The following is a 12,177-nucleotide window of genomic DNA, read 5'->3' as shown; positions in this document are numbered from 1 at the left end:
TGCTACACGTTACAATTGAACCTACACTGACACATCATAATCATCGAAAGCTCATAGTTTACTCTTGGTGGTGTACATTCCATAGGTTTGTACAAGTGTACAATGACATGTAGCCACCATTATAATATCATACAGAGTAGTTTTCCACTGCCCTAAAAATCCTCTGGGCTCTGCCTGTTCATTCCTCCCTTCTCTCAGCCCCTGATAACCACTGATCTTTTTACTGTCTCTATAGTTTTGACTTTTCCAGAATGTCATATAGTTGGAATCATATGTTATGTACCTTTTCCAGATTGACTAAGCCATTTTAAAATTGAGAAATAATTCACATACCATAAAATTCACTCCTTTAAAGTATATAGCTCAATGGCACTTTTTATATTCACAAGGTTGTATAACCATCACCACAGTCTAATCCCAGAACATTTTCATCACTCCAGAAAGAAACCTGTACCCTTTAGCAGTCATGCCCCAACTTCCCCTCCCCCAGCCCCTTTAAGCCACTAATTTACTTTCTGTGTCTAGATTTGCCTATTCTGGACATTTTATATAAATGGAATTATACAATATGCAGCCTTTTATGTCTGATTACTAAAGCTTTTTAATGATATTTTTAATCTTTTCAAAGTATGTTCATGCTCAAAAATAAATACATAACACCTCTATGAGGTAGAGAGGAACTTTGTGACGTAATTGCATTGTCAGATTTATTATGTGTTCATGACCTCAGTTTACCATGGGATAAGGGAAAGAGGTTTAGAGGTGGCAGAGTAGAGATTTGGAAAAGTAAAGGAAAAATAGGAATTATTGATATATGAAAAATAATTCAGTCCTGTGGGATTTCTAGAACCATGAGTATTAAACTATTAAAGTGTACCTGGAATGAAATACTTCAGTTATATTTAAAAATATAAAATGTGAACATGGGTTGTTGAACCTTCAACAGTTATAGACTAAATCTCATTTCAGCAAGGTTGAAAAGATGTCAGGATTGTGCTCTTGGTTATTCTAACTCTTTAAATGGAAACCTGTTGCTACAGTATGCAGAAAGGGTATGATAAATGTATTTGTTTTAATAATTAAAGCAAATAATAGGTGTCTTTTGCCTTTGCTGCAATTAACTTGAACAGAGAACTTTTATATAATGGAAATATAAAGCATTAATTCTTGAAAGTTGTAAGTATATTCAACACTAATGGTATTAGTAAATGTAACACTTTAGGTTTTCTCTTTTAAAATGTAGTGTGCTTTTGAGATGCAAATTAGTGCCATGTTCACAATTGAATTTGTAGTTGTAACTATGTAGAGAAGCTCAATAGGGTAACAAATCACAGTAGGCTATTTTGTTGTCCACTCTGGCTCCTGCCTTTTCCCTGGCATAAAGGAAGTTTTGGCTAAATTATTCCTGGGTTCCTATCTGGCCTTTTGCCCTTATGAACTGTGCTCTTGGTCTATGCATTGGCGAGGACTTCTTTTACCCAGAAACCAAAATGATCTGCCCTATGCTTCTTTTCTTTGGTTCCCATACTTCATCCTGTTTGTTTTTCTTGGGGGCTTTTCCCTCAACAGTAAGAGCCTCCATCCTTTCTATAACATTCCCAAGGGAAATGAGTTCTAAAATGGAAAAGTTATTAAAAATGAAAATAAGAGGTATCTTTAGGTTAATATAATTCTTGCTACTATTCAGCACTTGTAATCAAATGTTTGTCTTAGAAGTTCCAGCCTCATGTTGAGTGGCTTAACTAATGCCGTAGAATCCCTTTTGCATGTTATCCTTTACCTATATTGAATCTTCTGCTGGGTTTAGGTGGAGGAAGGGGGCAGGGAGAGGGATAGAGAGAGAAAGAGGGTCATGTGTGTGTGTTCAGGTGAGGAGGAAAGCCTTGGGCAACCCATGAGGAGAATATTATCTGCTAAAATAGCCTGGGTGGGATTTTAATTTATGTATATGTTGGGCTTTAATTTGTGTGTGTATGAATTGCTTTTTATAACCAAGGTTGGCTGAGAATATGCTGATTCGGAAAATAATTTATCATGCTTTAATTATTTACCTATTGCATAAAATTTAAGTTCTTAAAGCACATAAAAGTACTTTGTAGTTTTCAGCTTTTATATGTCTGACTTCATAATCAAGAAGCTGTTCTATGATAGTTTTTAAAAGTACATTCTGTTAAAAATCTATTATACCTTCTTTGTTAACTCATCATTAGGAATGTTTAGTTTTATATAATCAAATATGGTTATTGTTTACATTATTTTTCATTCCCAAAGTGATAATACCTTGTTTGAATATTATTTATATATAGTATTTCAGCTTAATTTATTGTATACATATCTGTTTAGAAGGTTGGTATGATTTATGACAAATATATAGACATGTACAATTCATTGAATCTTAGAGATAGGAGCGATCTTAAAGGTTTTTCTAGTTCTGGTTGCCAACTTAAAACAGAAACACACCTTCATCCAACTCCTGACATACGGCTCTAATAGCTGCTTTATTGTAGCTATTGGTAGGAAATTGCCTACCTTTTTTAAGCATCCCATTCTACCTCTGAACAGTTCTATTTGAAAATTGTACCTTCAATCTGTCTCACTGTGTTAACTCACCCGTTTATCATAATTTTGTTCCTCATTCGTTTATCATTATTTTGTTCCTCTAGAACTAGCACCTCTTCTATAAAAATACCCTTCAGTGATTTGAAGACAGATATTATGGATCTAAGTACATCTTGTTAATGTCAAGTAAACCCAGTTTTTGTTGAATTGTTATTAGTCATGTTATAGAATTTCCTTATGCTCATCACCTAATGGACATGTTTGAATTCCTTGGTTTTCAAATGTTTTTGACTATAACCCCAATAAAAAATACATTTTATATCTCAACTTACTACACCCATATATATACATACATGTAAGTACATAGCTTTAATACATATATGTAACTGAAACAAAAATTTCATAAGACAATATATCTTTACACTGACATTTTCCATTCTTTTTCATTATTAAAAAATGCTAGTGTTACCTATTAAATTGATTTTATCGCTCCCTGATGGATTTCAACCAATAATTTGTAAAACACTGATCTAGTTTTTAATCATGAGGCAGAATTGAAACAGTTTCCAAAAGTTGGATGTTAGGATAATTATTGCTAAAACAGATTTTACCTTGATCACCTCAAAGAGAATATTCTGATGGTTTTTAAGTAAAACTTAACAGGATTATCAAGTTCTTGGTAATGAATACCGTAAAACTACAACACATGGAACTCTTCTTTTTCTCCTTAGGTGGCGACAGACAAGGTTGCAGAAAAGCTGAGTTCTACTCTCTCATGGGTGAAGAACACGGTATCACACACAGTCAGTCAGATGGCCAGTCAGGTGGCAAGTCCATCTGCTTCATTACATACTACATCGTCATCTCCGACGCTATCAACGCCAGCCCTCTCACCCTCTTCCCCGTCACAGTTGAGTCCAGACGAGGTAGAACTCCTGGCTAAACTGGAGGAACAGAATAGGTGAGTGAAGTTGCTTGGCTTTTCTCTCTCTGGTTATGTAGACTCAACTATTTCTATATATCTTCCATAATCAAAATTTTAAATATTTACTCTTATTAAGAATGTTTGTTTTCTAGTTTTGGCTCCTTGTTCATCAACATTGCTTAACAAAAGTATTCAAGTCTTTTTTGGAGGAGTTGGGCTAAAATTGTCTGCTGACTCAGATAGCTTTAGATATTTATTTTCTTAATATAGAGTATTCCCTAAATTCTTCCTGAATTTTAGAAAAAATTTAAAAATGTGAATAGAAGTACCATTTTTGTTTTAAACTCTCTAAATAGTCCCCATTGGTTAATGTAAAATAATTTAATTTTGGACGGATATCTGGTTTGTAATTTAGAGTGGGAAATCTCTTCATAAATTTATTCATGGATGGCAAAGTATCCTTTTCTGACAATGGGTATGAAATAGAATAGTTGTTTACTCTGCCAGGAATGTGTACTCTGGACTCTGTGTGCCCCTTTACTATATTATTATCAGAAGCTCTCTAGGGCATCAGCTACAAAAGAATTATTGAGGAGCAACCTTTTGTAGTCTGTCAAGATCTATATCACCGCTGGCTTTAACGGTAATAACAGATAATTTCTAACAGCCTTTTTGACATATAATTGACATAATAGAAAAGTACACATACTTAATAATTTGATAAATTTGACTTCTGTTAAATTATCACCAAAATCAAGAAAATGAACATATCCGTATTCCCCTTCTTATTCCCAGGCAGCCATTGATCTGCTTTCAGTTACTGTAGATTGTTGCCTCGTAGCTGCTAACCGTCTGTTCCCTGCGCCTTCCCCGTGACATCACAAGGAAGTGTCTCGGAAAGCCGAGACCGGATGGAATAATGTCGATAAAGCTTCCTTGGGGGAGTGTCCCGGAAAGCTGGGAACCGATGGAATAATATCGGTCAGGCTCTCTTATCTGATGGTTTCAGTACAGTGATCCATCCCCTGGGGTTGTGCCTGTGTGTGAAGGCACAGGACGTATTGGAGCACAATGGGGACTTTCGGGAAGAACAGCCAGTCAGGCATGTGACTCGTGGGACTTTCGGGAAGAACAGCCAGTCAGGCATGTGACTCGTGGACCATGGAAAAATCAAACTTTGCTTTCTTGTATGATTACTAACAGAAGCCATGCGTTGGCCCGATTTGGGGCTCAGTCCTTGAGGCTTGAGTCCCTTGGCCCCGCTTGTACTCTACTCGTAGCTACTGTCTTTCTTAACCCTGCGCCTCCCGTCTCGCTTCACACTGCTCTTGTTGTGCTGGACACGACAGTAAATTAGTTTGCATTTTCTAGAATTTTATAGAACTGGCGTCATACAGTATGTACTCATTTAATGGATTGTTTCGCTCAGCATAATTATTTTGAGATTCATCCATGTTGTAGCATGTTGAACTATATGAATAATTCATTTCTTTTATTGTTTAGTAGCTTTCCATTGTATGGGTGTACCACAGTTTACCTGCTCACCTGTTGTTAGGAAATGCTATACACATTTGTATATAAACCTTTGTATCTATGTATGCTTTCATTTCTCCTGGGCAAATACCTAGGGATTCGATGGCTGGTTTATATGGTAGGTGTACATTTAACTGTCAAATGGTTTACTAAGATTCTATACTTTTCACATTCCCACCATCAGTGTATAAACATTTCCTAAAAACAAAAAACGAAAAATAACATTTCCTGTATATCCCTACCAACCCTTGGTATGGTCAATATTTTTTAATTTTAGCTATTCTAATAGGTCTTGGTATCTTTTGGGTTTTTAAAAAATTTTCAATTATACTTGACATACACTATTACATTAATTTCAGGTGTACAACATAGTGATTAGACATTTATAGATTTCACGAAGTAATCACCCCAATAAGTAATACTCATCTGACCCCATACATAATTATTATAATATTGTTGACTAAATTCCCTATACTGTACTTTACTTCCCCATGACTATTTTTATAACTGGCAATTTGTACTTCTTAATTCCTTTCACCTTTTTTACTCATCTCCCAACCCCACTCCCATCTGGCCACCATAAATTTGTTCTCTATATCTAGGAGTTTGTTTCTGTTTTGTTTGTTTATTTTGTGTTTTAGATTCCAGATGTAAGTAAAATCATTTGATATTTGTCTTTCTCTGTCTGACTTATTTCACTTAACATTGTAATACCCTCTAGGTCCATCCATTGTTGTTGCAAATGGTAAGATTTCATTCTTTTTCTTATGTCTGAGTAACATTCCATTGTATAGATGTACCACATCTTCTTTATCCAGTTGTCTATCTTTGGACACTTAGGTTGCTTCCATCTTGGCTATTGTAAATAATGCTGCAATGAACATAGGGGTGCATCTATGTTTTAAAGTTTGTGTTTTGGATTTCTCCGGATAAATACCCAGAATTGGGATTGCTGGGTCATATGGTAGTTCTATTTTTTTATTTTTGTTTTTGAAGAAACCATACTGTTTTCCATAGTAGCTGCATCAGTTTGCAATCCCATCAACAGTGCGTGAGGGTTCCCTTTTCTCTACATCTTTGCCAACACTTGTTTGTTGATTTATTGATGATATCCATTCTGACAGGTGTGAGGTGATATCTTATTTTGATTTTAATTTGCATTTCTCTGATGATTAGTGACATTGAGCATCTTTTCCTGTCTATTGGCCATCTGAGTGTCCTCTTTGGAGAAATGTCAGTCAGGTCCTCTGCCCATTTTTTAATTGGATTGTTTGTTTTTTTGGTGTTAACTTGTACGAGTTCCTAATATGTTTTGGATATTGACCCCTTATTTTATGTATTATTGGTGAATATCTTCTCCCATTCAGTAGGTTGTCTTTTTGTCTTGTTAATGGTTTCTTTTGCTGTGCAAAACTTTTTAGTTTGATGTAATTCTGTTTGTTTATTTTTTCCTTTGTTTCCCTTGTCTGGGGAGACATACCCCAAAAGATATTGCTAAGAGTGATGTCAAAGAGTTTACTGCCCATATTTTCTTGTAGGATTTTTTTTTTTTTTTTTTTTTTTGCTTCAGGTGTTACATTTTAAGTATTTAATCCATTTTGAATTTATTTTGTATAGAGTATAAAAAAGAGGTCCAATTTCATTTATATGCATGTATCTGTCCAGTTTTCCCAACACCATTTATTGAAGACTGTCTTTACTCCATTGTATATTCTTGCCTCCTTTGTCAGATATTAGTTGACCATATAGGCTGGGGTGGTATCTTGTGGTTTTAACTTGCATTTTCTAATAGTATTGAGCGTCTTTTTATGTGCTTATTTGCCATTCTTTCACAAAATGTCTGTTTGAAATTTTTGCCCATTTAAAATAATTAAGTTGTTTGCTTTTTTCGTTTTATTTATTTTATTTTTTTGCTTTCTTACTTTGTTTTTAGAGTTCTTTATATATTTCAGATACAAGTCTTTTATCAGATGTATGCTTTTCAAGCATTTTTTTCCCAACTCTGAATTTTCGTTCTCTTAGCATCATCTTTTGAAGAGCAAAAGTTTTAGATTTGAAGTCCAGTTTGAAATTGTTCTTTTATGGATTGTACTTTTGATGACTCAAAGTTACACAGATTGACTCCTATATTATACTTAGAAATTTAATAGTTTTAAGTTTTACATTTAGGTCTATGATCCAATTTGAGTTAATTTTGTATGTGGAGCAAAGTATAGATCAAAGTACATTTTTTGAATGTGCATATTTAATTGTTTCTGTACCATTTGGGAAAAGCTATCCTTTCTTCCCTTATTACTTTTGTACTTTTGTCAATAATCAGTTGTCCATACGAAGTGTGATTAAACAATATGGTGAATGTTTAAATAAAAAAAAAAGTATTACAGTAAAAGATACATTGCCATTAATCCCCCTCAAAATACTCCCCCTCACTTTGAACACACTTATCCCGTAATTCTTGCCACTTTCTGAAACAGTTCTGGAAGTTCTTTTTTGTGTTTCTTTAGTTGCACTGTGGTGGTTGCCTCGATATCCTGAATCATTTTGACTCTGGGGAAGAGCCAGAAGTAACACGGTCCCAGATCTGGTGAATAAAGTGGATGAGGACACATCATAATGTTTTTATTTGACAGAAATTGCCATATATCAGAAGTGATATGTGACACGGAGCGTTGTTGCGATGGAGGATAATTTATGATACACTTTAAAACACACCTTCTCTCAACCGTAGCTCACACCCGACTGACTGCACGGAACAAGTTGAAACTTGTCACACATTGTTACTAAGGTTCGGCATGCTGCCTCCGTATTGAAGATCCCTGCCTTTCCGTTGGATGGCACTCAGCAGCAGCATTCACTGTATTTTGTGATCACATGGAAAGGCTTCCTCCGTGTCACACATCACTTCTGGTACGACAATTTCTGTCAAATAAAAACATTACGGTGTGTCCTCATTCATCTTATTCACTGTATCTGGCACTGTGCGACCTCTGGCTCTTTCCCAAAGTCAACATGACCATGACAGGAAAACATTTTGAATCGATTCAGGACATTGAGGCATCCACAGCAGTGCAACTAATGACACTCACAAAAGAGGACTTCCAGAACTGCTTCAGAATGTGGCAGGAATTATGGGATAAGTATGTTTGAAGTGAGGGGGAGTATTTTGAGGAAGATTAATGGCAATGTGTCTTTTACTGTAATAATTTTTTTTTATTTAAACATTCACCGTGTATTTTGATCACACCTCATATATGTACAGGCGTATTTCTCGACTCTCTTCTGTTCCATTGATCTGTTTGTCTATCTTAATGCCAATATGATACTATCTTGATTATTGTAACTTTATAGTAAAGCTTGAAATCTGATAGTGTTAATCCTCCATCTTTATTCTTTTGTTTGACTGGTTTTGGTTCTTAGCATTCCCATATGAATTGTATATAAAGTTGTTAATTTCTACAAAAACACTTTCTGAGGTTTTGATTGGAATTGCATTGAATCCCTAACAATATTGCCTTCCACCTATGAACACAATATGTTCTCATTTACTTATTACTTGTGTCTGGTATAGTTTTTATAAATTTAATTTTTGATTGTTCATTGCTGGCATATAGAGATAAAATTGCTTTAATTTTATTGATTATGTAGCCTGCAATCTTGTTAAATTCACTTGTTTTGGTAGATTTTGCTGTTTTTTAGTTTTTTAGATTCCATTAGATTTTCTATATAAATGAATATGTTGTCTGTGAGTAAAAGCACTTGTCTTTTTCCTTTCCAATTTGGATGACTTTTATCTTTTTTTCTTTTCCTTATTGCAACTGGCTAGTACCTCTAGCACAAATTTGAATGTAAGTGGTGAGCAGATGTCCTTGTTGTTAGGGTTAGGGTTTAATGTATGTATGTAGGTATTTATTGGTTTTAAGTTTTTGCCCCTTTGCTTACTACATTTGAAAAATTTTGAGCACGATCTTCTGGTTGAGGTTTTGGGAGGAGACAGTCTTCAAATATAATATGTATATTGGCAAAGTTTCTTGGATAAGATGAATTTGGAAGAGGATTGTGAAAGAGCAAAGTACAGTGTTAGGTTGTGTGAAGGTAGTTACAAATAGATCCTCAGAGAAAAGAAAGTGACAGGGACCATTAAGAAGAAAAGGAGATATTACCTGGAAAACTTAGTGGGACATGAAGCTAGGGCAGAACTAAGTTTTGAATTGCTGCTTACATGGAAAATATTTTGCATAAAAGATAACTTTTCATGCTGAACTTGTAAGTGATTAACATTGAATTTATTTTCACGGTATGATCAATAATTACTATACAACTAAAATACACAAAGCGTTGTATTGAAAACTGTTCTAAGTGAGGTATGGATGAACTTTTTTTCCAAGTAATTCACAATTTACTCCATAATATCAGATGTGCTTGGTGTATATGTTAACAAATAATAATTACTAGAGTTATTTAAAGATGTTCCTAAAGGAGATTTTTGACAAGTAAGACTTTAAAGACATAAAAGGAGCAGAAAGTTGTCACCCTTTGTTCTTGTATGGAATTAGTCAAAAATTTGTACTCTTTTGAGTTCACATTCTTCCTCTTCCCCTCTTGCTTTACCCCTTCCCCTTTTCTTTTCTCTCAATTATTGAAACCCAGAATCCATGGGAAGGACTTTTGTGTAGAGAACGGGTGAATGTAGGCACATCTTGTTTTGCCTTAGGAAAATAATCCTGTGGGAAAAACACATCTCTCTGACTCTAGTAAAAAATAAAATGACAAACACTAGGGTCTAGCTGTCCTCCCCCTGTTCTGCCCTGCTACTCCACAAACATATTAAATCCAAGGGAAAATTGTAGAAATAATAATGTAAGTTTTCTCTAGCCACTTCTATGGTTTGTAAGGTAGCTATGCAAGTTATATATGTAAAGTAAAAATTATGAGGTACAACTATTACTTGTAAGAGCAGAGATGCTTTTATTTCGTTTTTATCTTCTCCTCCCCAAGAGTGATGAGTCTCTGGTTATGTTACTTAACTCTCTTTGATTCAGAAAGTATAAAAATAGCAGTATTTTAGAAAATTTAAATTTAATAAACATGAAAATATCAAATTCTCTGAACTTTTTTCTTTCCCATAATTTTATTGCAGTTACCGATTTTTAAAAATAAGTACATCTGAAATGAAATAAGTACACCTGGCAATGTCAGAAAGATGTGAAGAAATGGTTCAATACAGTATCAAAGATCTGTTTGATGAAAGTTAATAATTCATAGCCTTAAAGTTGAAATGGGACAGCTTTTTTTGTGTGTTAAATGTACTTTTCTTTTTCATTTAAAAAATACAAGGAATTTGTATTCTCAGCTTTGGCAGAGATAAATTTAAGAAAGTATGGTTCAAGCGTAATAGCAATGCATTTTAATTAAGGAGGTGAATGTTGCTAATTTAAATTTTGAGTGGGCCATTATTTGCGTGGTTTAAAAATTGGTATTGGAGCCATGTTTGTTTCCTTTCACATTCTATTATTTGGAATCCGATTTTGCTTTTTAGCAGATTTTGGAGATGAGATGAAAATGAAACATAACGGGTTCTTTTAAACTCTAAACGTATTTTTTAAATATGGTAATCAGGAATGTTTGAAACTTTATATGTCATTGAATCTTACCAACATTTAAATCTGCACTATCCATTGTGATAGCCACTAGCCATATGTGGCAAATGAAACCTGAAATTTGGCTGATCTAAATTGTGATATGCTCTAAGAGTAAAATGTACACCAGATTTTGAAGATTTGATTTAAAAAAAAAAGAATATCTCATTAATATAAAAAAATTGATTACATATTAAAATGATATTTGGACTATATTTGATAAAATAAATTAAAATTAATTTCACCTCTTTTTACTTTAAATGTGGCTACTAGAACATTTAAAATTATCTAAGGGGCTTGTATTATATTTCTGTTGGACAATGCTGATTTAGATGATGTAACTTTCATATTATGTTTACAATTTTACCATCACAGCATTACCTCATTTTTCCTGAGGGTATGCTCTCATAACACAGCCATGAACATTAAGGAAATAAAAAATGTTTTCAAGCCTCTTTGTTAAAAACTCATGTATTTTTACTCATAGGAGAGACCGTTAGATCTTCACTTGAAACCTTTATTCTTTTTCTTTTCATTGAGGATTTAAAATTTTCATCAATTTACTGATTGCCTGAGGGATTTGATGATATAATTAATAAAAATTTATTATACTACTCTTTCTGTTACAACCAGCTTAGCTTTGGATCATCTCGTTTTAAATTAAGGAGTCCAAGAAGTTAAGTCTGCTATACTTGTCTGTCTGGAATGTCTGTATAAAGTAATCTTCAAACCATCAGTTTCTGATCAGAATTCTTGGGAGGGGTTGTGAGACTCATGTATTTGCCTTCTCTAATATCTCATCATAAAGAAACAAAAGCAAAAGCAAAACCCTGTGTGTTCAGGACTGGAGAGCTCCCTGTCATTTAAGCACCTCTCTTCTGAGTTTTCTCTAAATTGTTTCCAGTGCTAATTCTTTGTGCTTTTTCTTAATTCTCCTTTCCTTGTTTTCTGTTGCTCTGAGACATGAATTTGTGCTTGATCATGTTGATGTGAAAGGGTGTGACTGTGTGAGTCAGGCATACATTTTGTTGCTACTGATTGGCCTTTCTTTTAGCTAGCAAGCTGCTTTCTCCCAGCACATTCATATCCTGTTTCTTTGGTGTAACATTACAAGAGATGTTTCATGTTTGAAAAGTTACTCCCTCTGTACTAAGTGCCAGTGTGTTTAGCTTTCCAAGTGTTTTTCTCACATAACAGTTTTCTTCCTTGGCTTTCTTAGATTCTTCCTTAGCTCTTTATAAATTATCTTAGCAGTTTACATGTTACCAAATGGCATGTTGACCTGTTACTGTTTATCCTTATCTCTTAGTTCTGGTGTCCATAGGAAAGCATTATGCTTAGTAGGATAGGATATTTACAAAGTTTACTACAACTGTTCACAAATAATTGTCAAATTTCTGTTTGTAGACTTCACTTCTCTTCTGAGCTTCAGACTTGGCTTTTCAACTGCTGTGCTTCTTATCTACATGGATGTCCCCCAAACAGTTCAAATTCCCAATAGAGAACTCATTCTTTTTTCCCTTC

The 12,177-nt window shown here is 34.2% G+C and overlaps 1 protein-coding gene across 8 annotated transcripts in view; it reads left to right on the top strand.

Moving 5' to 3' along the window:
- Positions 1-12,177, top strand: part of EVI5 (ecotropic viral integration site 5) — a 229,097-nt gene that overhangs the window by 58,431 nt on the left and 158,489 nt on the right. For all 8 annotated transcript variants that reach the window (XM_074335138.1, XM_074335136.1, XM_074335135.1 and 5 more), the window contains exon 2: positions 3,291-3,520. In XM_074335138.1, the coding sequence (XP_074191239.1) occupies positions 3,372-3,520 (149 nt within the window). In that variant the 5' untranslated portion in view covers positions 3,291-3,371. The remainder of the gene's footprint in view (positions 1-3,290; positions 3,521-12,177) is intronic.

The sequence above is a fragment of the Rhinolophus sinicus genome, linkage group LG06 (genome assembly GCF_036562045.2).
Source record: "Rhinolophus sinicus isolate RSC01 linkage group LG06, ASM3656204v1, whole genome shotgun sequence".
Taxonomy (NCBI): Eukaryota; Metazoa; Chordata; class Mammalia; order Chiroptera; family Rhinolophidae; genus Rhinolophus; species Rhinolophus sinicus.
The sequence above is the reverse complement of the archived record's forward strand: the minus strand, read 5'-3'. Positions and strand labels throughout refer to the sequence as shown.